The following is a 15,876-nucleotide window of genomic DNA, read 5'->3' as shown; positions in this document are numbered from 1 at the left end:
AAGTTCGGCACAAGAGCTGTGAAAACAATTTTTTTTCTGCTTCTGCTAGACATTTTATTTCCAGATAAAATCAAGAACAACCCAAAACAGAATCATACAGTAATGGCTGATAAATTAGCTGTTGATATTTTCTGCCAGGAAAAAGTTTGTGTTAGGATTGCAAACATGGGTAAAGGATACAGATCCAGTAATGAACTAAAGCAGCACCTATAGGCAGCTATATGGGTTGGTTTCACAGCCAGACGTGCGCCATGAAATTAGTAGAACACCCTCTTAAAAAAATGCTGATGATGTCCTTGTATAGCCCAGGTTAACAAATGTGAGGTTTGGTACCCACTGTGAACTTTCCTTGGAATTGTTGCATGATGATCTCAGGTTTGCACAGCCTCCAGTCTTTGCACACAACATTTTTGCGTGTGCTTGAGGGACTTTGTGTCCATCTGTGAGGTTAGGTACTGACATTGTACCAGCAGACCTTCCTCACAATTGGCTTTCATCCCAAAATCCATCCCAAAAGTGTTCAGTAGGGTTGAGATCAGAGCTCTGTGGGGGCTTCTCAAGTTCCTCCACACTATAGTCAAGCCATATCTTTGGTATGAAGTCACCTTTGTACACAGGGGCAACATCATGCTGGAACACAAAAGGGCCTTCTCCAAAAGGTTAGAAGTCCATGATTGTCAAAAATGTATTTGTTTGTACAAGTAGCAGTAAGAGTACACTTCTTTGGAAAACACCTGAGAACAGAGGCTGGCCACGTACTTTGGCCATGTAATGGAACTTGAATGACCTTATTACAGCCTATTCTAGAAATTCGCCATTAAGAGCAATTCCTTACCTGGAGCCGATCATAGGGGCACAAGGCATCTGGATGTGACTCAATATCAAAGTGTATGAACCTCAGGAGAATGGAGAACCCCTCTCCTGCCTGGATGGTGTACTTGCAGTTGGTGAGTTTGGGGTAGATACCCGGAAAGTCTGGGCTTGTAATGTCCCCCGAACTTGTGGTGTGCGTCTCATCCTTGCACTGAACTGAGGCAGAGAAATACATTTAAAACCAAGATGGTCACTGGGCCCACTCAGGCAAAAAACAATTTATGAACTCCCGGCATAGACAGATTATGGCTTCCACTGCCTACAATTAAACTGGAGGGCAGGCACAGAGGAGGAATCATTTATGGGTGTTAGATTTAGTAGATTAACAAATTTGTTAATGGGTTTTCCTGCTAGATCTGCCATTAGAAACTAAAGAGAAGCTTTTATTTAGGCACACATGGTAAAATCTGCAAGCTTTTCTAGAAAATGATTTAAAGCCCCCAACTGTTCAATATTTTTTTTGAAAGCAGAGATCCTGTAAAATCAAATGATGACAGTTTTTTTACGTTGGATCAAATTTGAGCCACTGTTTATAAAATCTATATTTTCAGGAAAATATACACTAAAATGAATTTTGGTACACTAAAAACACAATATAATAAAAGATGGTAAAATATAAAAGATGAGGTTTCATAGAGTAAATAGATACCAAACATGTCAAGGCTGAAATTTGCCCGTGGAATGGCAAAAACCTACAGTACCCAAAAATATCCATAAGTGGCATCTTAAAATCTTTTACATCATTTTAGAGTTAGCAGTGAATGATGGAGCCAGAATTTTTGCTTTGATTCTGGTGTTTGCGGTGATACCAGATTTGTGTTGCACAATTGCTCTGTACATACATATATGTACCCTGTGCATGTGTTTGCATTTCCATGTGGGAGCAGGTTGCTTTTAATCGCTTCCCGACTGCCCTATAGCAGAAATACTGCTACAGGGTGACATAGGTGTGCAAAATCACATATATATACGTGATTTTGCACTTCCAAGTAGGAGGCGCACGCACGCACTACCCACACGGCCATTCGCGGCCGCAGCTGCCAATCACCGGGTCCTGGCCGGTGATTATCCACCGGCGCTCGGTGACTACCGAGCATCTCCAACGGGGAGGAGGATTGTTTTCTTTATTAACAGTTCTCTTCCCTGTCAGCTCGGGCACACTGCTTTGGATGGCTGTGCACAGCACAGCCATCCAAAGTAGTGTGCTTACAGTGAAGCACACTGACACCGCCCCCTAGTAAAACACTCCCTGCATAAAGTTAACCCTTTGATCGCCCCTCATGTTTTCCCCTTCCTGCCCAGTGTCATTAGTACAGTGTGAGTGCTCTTTTGTAGCACTGATCACTATATTGGTGTCACTGGGGATATTAGTGACACCAAGTCATTTCCCCCCCAGTGTCAGAATGCCTGCCGCAGTCCCGCTATAAGTTGCTGATCGCCGCCATTACTAGTAAAAAGAAACAAAAAAAAAAACAAATTCCAGTATCTATACCACCATTTGTAAACGCTATAACTTTCACGTAAACCAAATCATTTACACGTATTGGGATTGGTTTTTTGTTTAGCAAAGACACGTAACAGAACACATTTTGGTCTAAACTTATGACAAAATTTGATTTTTAAAATTATTTTACTGGACACATCTAATAGCAAAAAGTCAAAATATTGTTTTTTTCTCAAAATTGTCAGTCTTTTATTTTTCTAATGCAAAAAATAAAAAATGCACAAGCAATCAAATACCACCGAAAGAAAGCTCAATCTGTGGGGAAAAAAGGACGTAAATTTCATTAAGGTACAGCTTTGCATGACCACGCAAATTGTCAGTTAAAGTAACGCAGCACCGTAATGCAAAAAAATGGCCTGGTCAGGAACTGGGGGAGGGGTAAATCCTCAGGAGGGCAAGTAGTTAATATGTCTTTTTTGATATTTTTATTAATATTAATTAATTGATATTATTGTTTTTTCTCAAGGCGATCAAATACCACCAAAAGAAAGCTCAATTTGTGGGGAAAAAAAGGACGTAAATTTTATTTGGGTGCAGCGCAGCATCATAACTCAAAAAATGGCCTGGTCAGGAAGGAGGAGTAAATCCTCAGGATAGCAAGTACCGTATTTTCCGGCGTATAAGACGACCCCCTACTTTTCCTGCTAAAATGTAGTGTTTGGGCTATACTTGCCGTATAAGACTACCCCTCTTCCAATGCACACCAGTGGGAGGAATAGTGTCCCATCATTGGTGTCAGTGGGAGGAATAGTGCCCCATCATTGGTATTAGTGGGAGGAATAGTGCCCCATCATTGGTATTAGTGGGAGGAATAGTGCCCCATCATTGGTATCAGTGGGAGGAATAGTGGCCCATCATTGGTATTAGTGGGAAGAATAGTGCCCCATCATTGGTATTAGTGGGAGGAATAGTGCCCCATCATTGATGTCAGAGCGACGAATCGTGCCCCATCATTGGTGTCAGTGGGAGGAATAGCACCCAATCATTGGTGTCAGTGGGAGGAATCGTGCCCCATCATTGGTATCAGTGGCAGGAATAGTGCCCCATCATTAGTATCAATGGGAGGAATAGTGCCCCATCTTTGGTGTCAGTGGGAGGAATCGTGCCCCATCATTGGTATCAGTGGCAGGAATAGTGCCCCATCATTGGTGTCAGTGGAGGAATAGTGTCCCAACATTGGTGTCAGTTGGAGGAATAGTGTCCCATCATTGGTGTCAGTGGGGGGTGGAATAGTGTCCCATCATTGGTGTCAGTGGGGGGTGGAATAGTGCCCCATCATTGGTGTCAGTGGGAGTGGAATAGTGCCCCATCATTGGTGTCAGTGGGGGGGGAGGAATAGTGCCCCATCATTGGTGTCAGTGGGGGGGAGGAATAGTGTCCCATCATTGGTTTCAGTGGGAGGAATAGTGCCCCATCATTGGTTTCAGTGGGAGGAATAGTGCCCCATCACTGGTTTCAGTGGGAGGAATAGTGCCCCATCATTGGTGTCAGTGGGAGGAATAATGCCCCATCATTAGTATCAGTGACACCAATGATCGGGCACTATTCCTCCCACTGACACCAATGACACTTGCTGACCCTGTTCTAGTATGGTGCTGCTGCAGCCAGCATATGTGGTTGCAGCAGCACCTCTACACGGCACACTTACCGGCCGCTCCTTCACTCGATTTTCGCGGGGCCGCTAGGCTCCGCCTCCTCGATTGGCTGCCTGTGTGCCTTTCCTGAGCTACAGTTCTGGCGGCCAATCACCGGTGAGGAGGTGGAGCCGAGCAGCCACGCGAACATCCAGTGGCCGAACTGAAGGAGCAGCCGCTCTTCCTGGACCGGATCGTCGTGGGACCGGAGCCAGGTAAGAAACAGCCCCTGCCCACCCCTGTACTTAGTGTCCCTTCCGTTGGAAGGGGGGGGGGGGCGGCGGCACCGCTAAAAAGTGTCAGTATGCCGTATACCGGCGTATAAGACGACCCCCGACTTTTGAGAAGATTTTCAAGGGGTAAAAAGTCGTCTTATACGCCGGAAAATACAGTAATTAATATGTCTTTTTTGATGTTTTTATTAATTAATTAATATAGTGTTTTCTCAAAATTGTCAGTCTTTTTTTTTATAGCGCAAAAAATTAAAACCGCACAGGCGATCAAATACCACCAAAATAAATCTCAATTTGTGGGGGAAAAAAAGACGTAAATTTCATTTGGGTGGATCGCAGCACCATAACGCAAAGAAATGGCCTGGTCAGGAAGGGGGGGGGGTAAATCCTTAGGAGGGCAAATGGTTAATATGTCTTTTTTGATATTTTTATTAATATTAATTAATTGATATTATTGTTTTTTCTCAAAATTGTCAGTCTTTTTTTTATAGCGCAAAAAAATAAAAAACGCACAGGCGATCAAATACCACCAAAAGAAAGCTCAATTTGTGGGGAAAAAAAGGACGTAAATTTAATTTGGGTGAAGCGCAGCACCATAACTCAAAAAATGACCTGGTCAGGAAGGGGTACGTGGTTATTAAAAGCAAAGGTAATTTTTAATAACATTCAATTACAATATGGCTTGAGTTGCAATTGTATACACTATTTTTTTTTTTATTTGCTAATTTTTTTACCCTCAGGAGAGCAAGTGGTTATTATGTCTTTTTTGATATTTTTATTCATTTTACCATAATCACATTATACAACACTTTTTTTTTTTTTAATTAGCTGTATTGCTATAAGAAGGGGGCCTCTTTTAGGATAGCATAGTAATCGGTGTCATCGGAGGCGTCACCTGTACAGTCCTGTAAAGTGCCAATTCACATTTACATAAAATCCTTGAGTCCGATGAACAAAATGGTAGGCCGTTATTGCATCTGTGAGCTTGTGTTAACCTCTTGAGTACACGGACATTTAAAAACATATCTTGGTAGACAAGTAGTTAATGTGTAACAAAAATAAATGGATGCCATGGTCAACATTCCCTTGTGTCAACCTGAACATTGTAGCTGCAACTGAGGCTTTACAACGACAGTGACCTACCTCTCAAAGCTTAATTAGGCCATTGCTATGTCCTCATTATTGCAGCTCCATGGCTCCCTGGATCCTACAAGTGGACCGTGCGTCTTTTTTACATTAAATGTTGATGCTGTAACAGCATTTTGCTTTAACATGCGCCTGCTGCATACAGATTGGACTGGCTGGTTTGGGGTTTGATTATTCAACCTACTAGTTTAATAGCAGTTAATTAACTCCTTGCCCTCCAGAGGATTTACCCCCCCCCCCCTTCCTGACCAGACCATTTTTTGCAATACAGCGCTGAATTACTTTAACTGACAATTGCGCGGTCAATTTGTGAGTTTGGATGTTCTCCCTGTGCCTGTGTTGGTTTCCTCCAGGTAACCTGGTTTCAAACCCACACTTCAAAGACATGCTGGTAGGTGAATTGGCTCCTGTCTAAATTGGCCCTAGTATGTGTATGTATGAATGTGAGTTAGGGACCTTAGATTGTACGCCCCTTGAGGGTTAGGGACTGATGTGAATGTACAATATATATGTAAAGCGCTGCATATATATATATATATATAGTGGAGGGCTTTGGGGGGTGGGGGCTAAATCAAGAAGTTGACTTTTAGCTTGCTGCATTCTTGTTTCAGACCAGTGACTCAAAGGGGTTGATTTACTAAAGGCAAATAGACTGTGCACTCTGCAAGTGCAGTTGCTCCAGACATTAGTAGATGTAGTAAAGCTATGCTTATTTCCATCATCCAATCATGTGCAAGCAAAAACGTAGGTTTTTTTGCCTTCTATCTGATTGGGTTTTCTTCATAAGTTGAAGCTTTACCTCATTTTCTAAGATCTGGAGCAAATGCACTCACAGCATACAACTGCACAGACTATTGCCATTAGTAAATCAACCCCAATGTGTTGAAATCATAAAATCAGAATACCACCCAGCTACAGGGTCGGATCTAGCTTGGCCGATGTGGGGGTGCAATAAACAATGTCATGGGGGTAGATGATGGGAGGTCAGCAGGGCAGAAGGCAGGGGTCACTGCTGGCAGGGCAGAGGACAGGAATCACTGCAGGCAGGGCAGAGGACAGGGGTCATTGCTGGAAGGGCAGAGGACAGGGATCACTGCAGACAGGGCAGAAGACAGGGGTCACTGCAGGCAGGGCAGAGGACAGGGATCACTGCAGGCAGGGCAGAGGACAGGGATCACTGCAGACAGGGCAGAAGGCGGGTCATTGCTGGCAGGGCAGAGGACAGGGTCACTGCTGGCAGGGCAGAAGATAGGGGTCACTGCTGGCAGGGCAGAGGACAGGGATCACTGCAGACAGGGCAGAAGGCGGGTCATTGCTGGCAGGGCAGAGGACGGGGTCACTGCTGGCAGGGCAGAAGACGGGTCACTGCTGGCAGGGCAGAGGACAGGGGTCACTGCTGGCAGGGCAGAAGACAGGGGTCACTGCTGGCAGGGCAGAGGACAGGGATCATGGCAGGCAGGGCAGAAGACAGGGGTCATTGCTGGCAGGGCAGAGGACGGGGTCACTGCTGGCAGGGCAGAGGACGGGGTCACTGCTGGCAGGGCAGAAGACAGGGGTCACTGCTGGCAGGGCAGAGGACAGGGGTACAGCTTCTCCTTGACACAGGTAGCAGAGCTCCTCCTACCCACACATACACATACCTGAGATCAGTATAGTGTCAGTCAAGAACAATACAATGTCAAACTAGGGCAGTAAAGTATCAGATTAGGGTGGTATTGTGTCAAATTAGGGCAGCATAGTGGCAGGTTAGGGTAGTATAGTGGCAGGTTAGGGCAGCATAGTGGCAGGTTAGGGCAGTATAGTGGTAGGTTAGGGTAGTATAGTGGCAGGTTAGGGCAGTATAGTGGCAGGTTAGAGTAGTATAGTGGCAGGTTAGGGTAGTATAGTGGCAGGTTAGAGTAGTATAGTGGCAGGTTAGGGTAGTATAGTGGCAGGTTAGAGTAGTATAGTGGCAGGTTAGGGTAGTATAGTGGCAGGTTAGAGTAGTATAGTGGCAGGTTAGGGTAGTATAGTGGCAGGTTAGGGTAGTATAGTGGCAGGTTAGAGTAGTATAGTGGCAGGTTAGGGTAGTATAGTGGCAGGTTAGAGTAGTATAGTGGCAGGTTAGGGTAGCATAGTGGTAGGTTAGGGTAGTATAGTGGCAGGTTAGGGTTGGCTTTGGGGGGAGCACAAGTAAAAGCTTGGGGGAATAGCCCACCCCAGCACCCCCTAAATCCCAGCAATAGCAGCCTTCTGCCAGTGCACTTTAATGCAAAAATCCTTTCAGTGACGTCATTCTTTCCTAATGTACCTATGGGTTGCATTCTTGCATACATTGAATAAAATGGCGGAATGCACTGAGCATGTGGCCAGATAATAAGATGTTCTACTTTACAATGCTCGGTTAAGTTTTCATTGAATTATTCAGCACAGAGGCCATGCCCACTGATCTGTCACAGAAAAGCAGGATCTCAAACTACTCCCGAAACCCATTAAATACACAAGCTGCAATCTGGTGACACCAGTATTATATTTTTATTATTCATGTAAAATGAAAAAGGTGGAAGGGTTGAAGGTTGTGGGCCACTGGAGGTGATATAGTTCTTGACTGTAGCCTATGAAGCTTCTGAACTGACTTCCTGCTTGAGGAGGTTTTACTCTTCTATAAGAAACAAAAATACAATGAGGGGTTTGAATTTTCACACTAGGATGGGTGGCATGTTACAGTATATTCAGGATGATTCCTCTAGGGCAAGGCAAAGAGCAGTGTGCCAGTGGCAGTAACAATTAGCAACCAATCATATCCCTATGAGGGTAGGTCCCGTGTTTGGGCTTTGCACACTAAAGTATTTAAGAATGAATTATTTAGCAGTAGAAGCAGCTAGAGAGGTCAGCAATGGTTTTCAAGTTTTCTTACTGCTAGTTAAAGTGTTACTAAACCCCGGACCCTGCATTTACTATATCTGGTCTCCCACAGTACACAAAACATAGAAATGCAATTATTCTAGTAAATATAATCTGCTAAATACCTTTTATCACCAGCAGTTACAGCAGTATTGTGACTTCTATCAGTCTCCAGGAGAGCACTGGTTAAAGCTTATAGGAGTTTTCATTCTCCTGTAGCAGGATGCAGAACCCCTGACTTCTATCTGGGCAGTGCTGATAAGCCCTGTGCTGATCACATGCACTCTCCCAAGATAAAAAGAAACTTTTCTGGCAATACACACTAAACTGAGCATGTGCAGAGTGATTCCACTGATAAGAGCACTGTCCATACAGAGGTCAGGGGTTCTGCAGCCTCCTAGACCAGAAAGAAAACTCCTCCAACAAGCTTTAACAAGTGCTCTGCTGAACACTGATAGAAGTCCTCCCCTTCTTCCAGTGCCCCCCTCTTATGTCCTGATAAGACATATCAGTGGAGTCACTCTGCACATGTTCAGTTTGGTGTGTATAGCCAGAGAGGTTTTTTTTTTCTTGGGAGAGTGCATGTGATCAACTCAGGGCTAATCAGCGCTGTCCATGCAGAGGTCAGAGGTTCTGCATCTTCCTAGAGCAGAAAGAAAACTCCTCCTACAAGCTTTAACAAGTGGAAGAGATAGAAACAGGAAGGCGCTTCTAAGTGCAGTATATCCAGATGAACTTTAATGATAACAGTTAGAAACACTTACAAATTTGTCAGGATGCGGGGGCTCTATCCACCATGCGGGAACCCGCTGTGCCGGCCAGCAGCTGCAGGGGGAGCTGAGGATAGGATGTCCAAGATGGCCACCGCAAGTTCCGGGGTTGCTGGAACGCATGCAGGAGTGCACGCTGTCCAGGAGACCGCAACCGCAAGTGATGTGGATGTGGAACGGGCGTGGAACAGTGACGCGTTTCGGAGCATGCGCAGAGCTCCTTCTTCAAGACTGAAGCCAAAGACTAGGTGGTGCCGAATAAATAGGTAAAAGGGCAAGGAGGGGATGACCTGAGGAGACAAACGTGAACGCCCCCCCAAGACCAAAAAACAGAGGCCAAACAATGTGGAGTAGGGAAAGGGGGAGAGTCTATTAAAAAATGGAGTAGAGGACAAAAATTAAAAACAATAATTAAAATAAAAAGGATAAAAAATGGCACAGAACTGTGCTGAGAAGGAGGAACGTTTGGAAAAAAATGTGCAAGGTGTGTGGGGGACATGAAGGGAAGAAGGAGATGGGAGGGGGAGATCCGCAAGCAGGTTGTCGCAAAGCAGAGGTGAGATTTTCCCAATGGGCTAAATAGTGAGCGGTGCCTTTGGATGTGACGCTCAGCACGCTCCTGGTCTGTTTGCATGTTGCATGTGCATGTTTAGCTGGGTCTGAGTCGCTTGTATTCATTACACATGCTGTCTATACTGGTGTCAGTCTGGATACCTTGCTTGTAAGTGCATTTCTTCATTAAAGTTTGATGCTTTTTGAAACATACTGCACCATGATTGTTCACTTTTTTCTTTCGAGTGACGGTCTGATCATCTCTTAGTTTGGATACTAAATCACCTTTGGAGTGGATTTTCAGCTTTGCAGCACATCATCTGTTGGAGTTCATCCCTCATTTCTTCAGTGTTGCTGTCACCATATTAATTATTGCTCCCAGAGTAACAAGTACTATATGCTGGTTTTTCAACAATCAGCATATTACTCTGGTGAGTTCTATTTAACCATTTTCGGTGGTGGATTCACTTGGTGATTAATTATTTTGGACATTATTGATTATTTGAACTTTTTGGACTTTTTCGTTTTTTCTGAATTTTATTTTGATTTAAAATATTGTTTCTTATTGTTTTGTTACATTTTTTGTTACACTTTTGTATGTATTTAAGCGCAGCCTATTTTTTTAAGTTTTAAATAGTGAGCAACATGGATAAAAGTATAAAATACACGAGACTTACATAGCATTTAGAACAGCGGTTCTCAACCTGTGGGTCGCGACCCCTTTGGGGGTCGAACGACCCTTTCACAGGGGTCACCTAAGACCATCGGAAAACTCATATTTCCGATGGTCTTAGGAACCAAGACACCGCTCCTCTATCTGTCTGCCCACATGCAGATACTCTATGAAGTAGTGGTGAGGGCGGCCGGAGGGGCTCGGCAGGGTGTCCTGCACTCCCGGCTTGCTGTGAGCCTCTCACGCTGAACTAACACCAGAACACTGACTGGCCCGCTCCCTCTTCCCTGTGCGTTATGAGAGGCTGGCCAGGCTGGAGGCTCCTCCCCTGCAAGGGGCGGGTCGGAGGTGCCCCGCTGCCGCCCGCTGGCTGCCCTTGCACCTGCTGCATGTTTCCCCGGGCGGGCAGCTGCTCACAACAGCTGGATAGATGTGAGCCAGGCCCCCCTTTGTCTCCGGGGAGGGGGGATCTGGTTACCCGCAGAGCGTGCGCCCTACAGCCGCTCACCTCCCACGGAGGCTTCTCCTCACAGCACGAGGGCTGGCACCGGGGCACACGGCCCGCTAGAGGGAAGTACACAGCAACCAGCAATCCCAAGCTTTCCGGGGTCATAAAAGGAGCCTCAGGACAGACGACTTGGTGTGGGAGAGGGCTGATATCCCTGGGGGGGAGGGGGGGAATACTGGCCATACACACTTCAATTTTACTATCAGATAGAATTGGCAATCAGATTAACTTCCATTCCCATGAAATTCTTTCAGTCGATTGACCAGGGCGCAAAATGATCGACCGTTTTGCAATAATTTTATGGTTGGGGGTCACCACAACATGAGGAACTGTATTAAAGGGTCGCGACATTAGGAAGGTTGAGAACAACTGATTTAGAATAAGCTTGGTAAATGATATTAAATATACGAACTAAACTAAGAAAATGAATAAGTACATCCGTGATAAATAAATGACTAGATAAATGAATGAACAGGTCAATTAGTGAAAATTATGGAGCACAACAATTAAGTGTAATCTTATAGAAGATGTATCTGAAGAAAAATGAGAATATAAATTGGCAATGACTACATACAAATATACAGCTGGCAATCGGGAAGGTGGAAAAACAAGAAAAAGGGGGGCAGGGAGGGGGATTATACAATATGCATGAAAGTACATATATCTGTTTGTGGGGGGCATATAAATGTAATGAAAAGATATAAAGCTGGTAGGAAATGGTAATCATATAGAATGGTGTGATTCTATAGAATGGCGTGAATCTCAAGGTCCTCATTCAGACCTTGGGGACGTCGGTGGGCATGGCCTTAATGCCCAGACTTTTAATCCTTACAATCCTACATCAGAGATGGTATACATTTACTGGAACATATTACCCTGTACTCCTGGGAACACAGCTACCTATGGGTTTCATTAGACGTCAAATCATTATACACCTCCATACCACATGAAATTGGCATCAGAGGTCTCCAATTTTTTCTATCCCAGGACTCTACAATCAATCCCAAACAAGCCCAGTTCATCTTAGATGCCACATTATTCTGTCTAACTTACAAGTACTTCTAGTTTGATGGTGACTATTACCTTCAAACTCATGGCACAGCTATGGGCACTAATTTCTCCCCTTCATATGCAACCTTAACCATGGGATACTGGCAGTTTTTACACATCTGGAACAATAATCCACATTCCTCTCACATGGTTTACTATGGCAGGTACATTGATGATGTCATCATCATTTGGGATGGTGATGCTGACCGTGTTCAACAGTTTGTTACCCACTGTAACGCCAACAACATGGGTTTAACATTCACCTCTGTGATAGATCAAAACACCCTAGCCTTCCTGGACCTGCTCATGTGTCATGAAGTCGACCGTATCTTTGCCAAAAATTATTCCAAACCAACTGCTGGCAATTCCTTTTTACACTACAAAAGCTGTCACCACCTCAGTTGGTCGAACAATATTCCTAAAAGTCAATTTTGTAGACTTCGCCACGACTGTACTAAACTCCAGGACTATCAAATACAAAGCATAACCCTTCAAGACAAATTCCTAGAAAAAGGATATCCACCCGCTCTCATTGATGAAGCCCAATCACTTTACAATATAGGTCCCAACACCACTCGCAATCATTCAGGAGATAGTAACCCCACCATCAGGTTTACTGCCCAATTCCACAGTCGTCACATACATATGGAAAATATAGTAAGAAAACATTGGGCTATACTTCTACAAGACCCACATCTGCTCAACAGCATACCTACCAAACCCAGGCTTGCCTATCGGAAAGCTCATAATATCAAAAGCAAATTAGCGCCCAGTAAACTAAAACCCATCAAGTCCTTGAGATTCACTCCATTCTATAGACTTACCATTTCCTACCACCTTGATATCTTTTCATTACATTTATATGCCCCCCACAAACAGATATATGTACTTTCATGCATATTGTAATCTATCTCTCAACCCCCCACCTCACCCCCTCAGTCTCCGCCCGAATCACACACCTACTGAGCGACATATCAGACTGGATGTCGCTCCACTTCCTTAAACTGAACCTCTCCAAAACCGAGTTTCTTGTCTTCCCCCCAGCCTGGACCCCACCCCCCATTGACTTCTCCATCATGTCCAACAACGCCACCATCAAACCCACCCCGCAGGCCAGAGTACTTGGTGTCATTCTGGACTCCAACCTATCCTTCCAGCCCCAAGTCCAATCTTTAACAAACTCGTGCAGACTCCACCTCCGCAACATCGCCAAAATCCGCACGTTCCTAACCCCAGAAACCACTAAACAGCTCATCCACTCCCTCATCATATCACGACTCGACTACTGCAACTCCCTCCTTACTGGCCTGCCTCGCCGCTGGCTATCCCCGCTTCAGTCGATCCTGAATACGGCTGCCAGACTCATTCACCTTTCCAACCGCTCCATCTCCGCCACCCCCCTCTGCCAATCCCTCCACTGGCTTCCGATTGCGCAACGGATCAAATTCAAAATCCTAACACTGACGTACAAAGCTGTCCACTATACTGCCCCGAACTACATCTCCGACCTAATATCCAAGTACCACCCAGCACGCACACTCCGCTCCTCACAAGACCTCCTTCTCTCTAGTTCCCTGGTCTCCTCCTCGCATGCCCGCCTCCAGGACTTCTCCAGGGTGTCACCCATCCTCTGGAACTCCCTGCCCCAACCCATCAGATTATCACCTACTCTCCTCTCCTTTAGGCGCACCCTGAAAACCCACTTCTTCAGGGAAGCCTACCCCACCCCCTGCTAACTTGCCGACCTCCTCCACTCTTACTACCACTCCATCCCCCACAGCTATCTCCTCCTGTGCCACCATCCCCTCCCTCCTAGATTGTAAGCTCGAAAGAGCAGGGCCCTCAATCCCCTCATGTTTTCCATTGTATTGTATTGTTATTGTTCTGTCCCCCATTGTAATGTAAAGCGCTGAGCGAACTATTGGCGCTTTATAAATACTGTATAATAATAATAATATTGTATAATCCCCTTCCCCGTCCCCATTTTTCTTGTTTTTCCACTTTCCTGATTGCCACCTGTATATTTTTATGTAGTCTTTGCCAATTTATATTCTCGTTTTTCTTCAGATACATCTTCTGTAAGATTATACTTAATTGTTGTGCTCCATAATTCTCACTAATGGTGCAAATAACCAGCTAACTATTGACCTGTTCATTCATTTATCTAGTCATTTAGTTATCATGGATGTACTTATTCATTTTCCTAGTTTAGTTTGTATATCTAATATCATTTACCAACGTATTCTAAATGCCATGTAAGCCTTGTATATTTTATACTTATATCCATTTTGCTCATTATTTAGCCCACTGGGGAATCCTCACCTCTGCTCTGCGGCAACCTGCTTGCGGATCCCCTCCCCCTCCCCTCTCCTTCTTCCCTTCAAATCCTACACATACCTTGCACATTTTTTCTAAATATTCCTCCTCCTCAGCACAGTTCTGTGACGTTTTTTATCCTTTTTTAACCTTTTTATTTTAACTATTATTTTTATTTTTTTCCTCTACTCCATTTTTTAATAATCTCTCCCCCTTCCTCTACTCCAGATTGTTTGGCCTCCGTTTTTTGGTCTCCGTTTTTTGGTCTTTTTGGGGCGTTCACGTTGGTCTCCTCAGGCTATCCCCTTCCTGCCCCTTTTACCTATTTATTCGGCTCCACCTAGTCTTTGGGATTGGTCTTGAAGAAGGAGCTCTACGCATGCTCCGAAACGCGTCACTGTTCCACTCCCGTTCCACATCCAAGTCACTTACGGTTGCAGTTTCCTGGACAGCGTGCATTCCAGCGACCCCGGAACTTGCGGTGGCCATCTTGGACTTCCTATCCTCAGCTCCTCCTGTAGCTGCTGGCTGGCACAGCGGGTTCTCGGTGGATAGAGCCCCCGCATTCTGATGAATTTACTGAGCCTATTATTACTGCAAGTTTGTAAGTGTTTCTAACTGTCATCATTAAAGTTCATCTGGATATACTGGTACTGAATTTGCAGCGTTTTCTGGGCGAATTCCGCACCACATCAGAATCGCACTCCGTTCATGTGAACCGCTGCGGGTGTGTATGTTAAGTTAACAACACCCCGAAAGCAATCCGCAAAACGCGGTGCGATGTGCAGAATCGGATCACATAGGTGTGAATATCCATGCGATCTGATTCTAGTGCAGACCAAAAAAAAGGGTCCTGCACGTTTTTGATGCGGGTGCGGTGCGATTAGAACCATACATAATGTATGGCTCCAATTACAGCGCACACAAATCGAATGTGATTTGTACAGGAATGCGGTGCGGTTCCTGTGCAAATCACATGCGATATACCACACCGCATATATGTGAACACGGGCTTAGAAGTGCCTTCCTGTTTTATCCTCTTCCACATACAGAGTCTGCTTCAACTCCTAGAAGTGCTGCCCGGTGCCTGTGTTCCTGTACCTCCTCCATCCTTGGCTGACATCTCTCTGCCCACAGCCTCCTCCATTGATGCGCCCTATATACATCCTCTACCAAGCTTTAACAAGTGCTCTGCTGAACACTGATAGAAGTCACAAGACTGCTATATACTGCTGATGATAAAAGGTATTTAGCAGTTTATATTTACTAAAATATTTGCATTTCCATGTTGTGTGTACTGTGGGAGACCAGATATAGTGAATGCGGGGTCCGGGGACACCAGATATAGTGAATGCAGGGTCCGGGGAGACCAGATATAGTGAATGCAGGGTCCGGGGAGACCAGATATAGTGAATGCAGGGTCCGGGGAGAGCAGATATAGTGAATGCGGGGTCCGGGGAGACCAGATATAGTGAATGCAGGGTCCGGGGAGACCAGATATAGTGAATGCAGGGTCCGGGGAGAGCAGATATAGTGAATGCAGGGTCCGGGGAGAGCAGATATAGTGAATGCAGGGTCCGGGGAGACCGGATATAGTGAATGCAGGGTCCGGGGAGACCGGATATAGTGAATGCAGGGTCCGGGGAGAGCAGATATAGTGAATGCAGGGTCCAGGGAGATCAGATATAGTGAATGCAGGGTCCGGGAAGACCAGATATAGTGAATGCAGGGTCT

The 15,876-nt window shown here is 45.2% G+C and overlaps 1 protein-coding gene across 2 annotated transcripts in view; it reads right to left on the bottom strand.

Moving 5' to 3' along the window:
- LOC149440619 (mannan-binding lectin serine protease 2-like) overlaps positions 1-15,876 on the bottom strand; it is a 77,324-nt gene that overhangs the window by 34,903 nt on the left and 26,545 nt on the right. For both annotated transcript variants that reach the window (XM_089658413.1, XM_089658412.1), the window contains exon 5: positions 836-1,029. In XM_089658413.1, coding sequence (XP_089514539.1) covers positions 836-1,029 — 194 coding nt within the window. The remainder of the gene's footprint in view (positions 1-835; positions 1,030-15,876) is intronic.

This window comes from Staurois parvus, unplaced genomic scaffold (genome assembly GCF_062004578.1).
Source record: "Staurois parvus isolate SC_StPar_1 unplaced genomic scaffold, SC_StPar_1.0 ptg001066l, whole genome shotgun sequence".
NCBI classification, from domain to species: Eukaryota; Metazoa; Chordata; class Amphibia; order Anura; family Ranidae; genus Staurois; species Staurois parvus.
The sequence above is the reverse complement of the archived record's forward strand: the minus strand, read 5'-3'. Positions and strand labels throughout refer to the sequence as shown.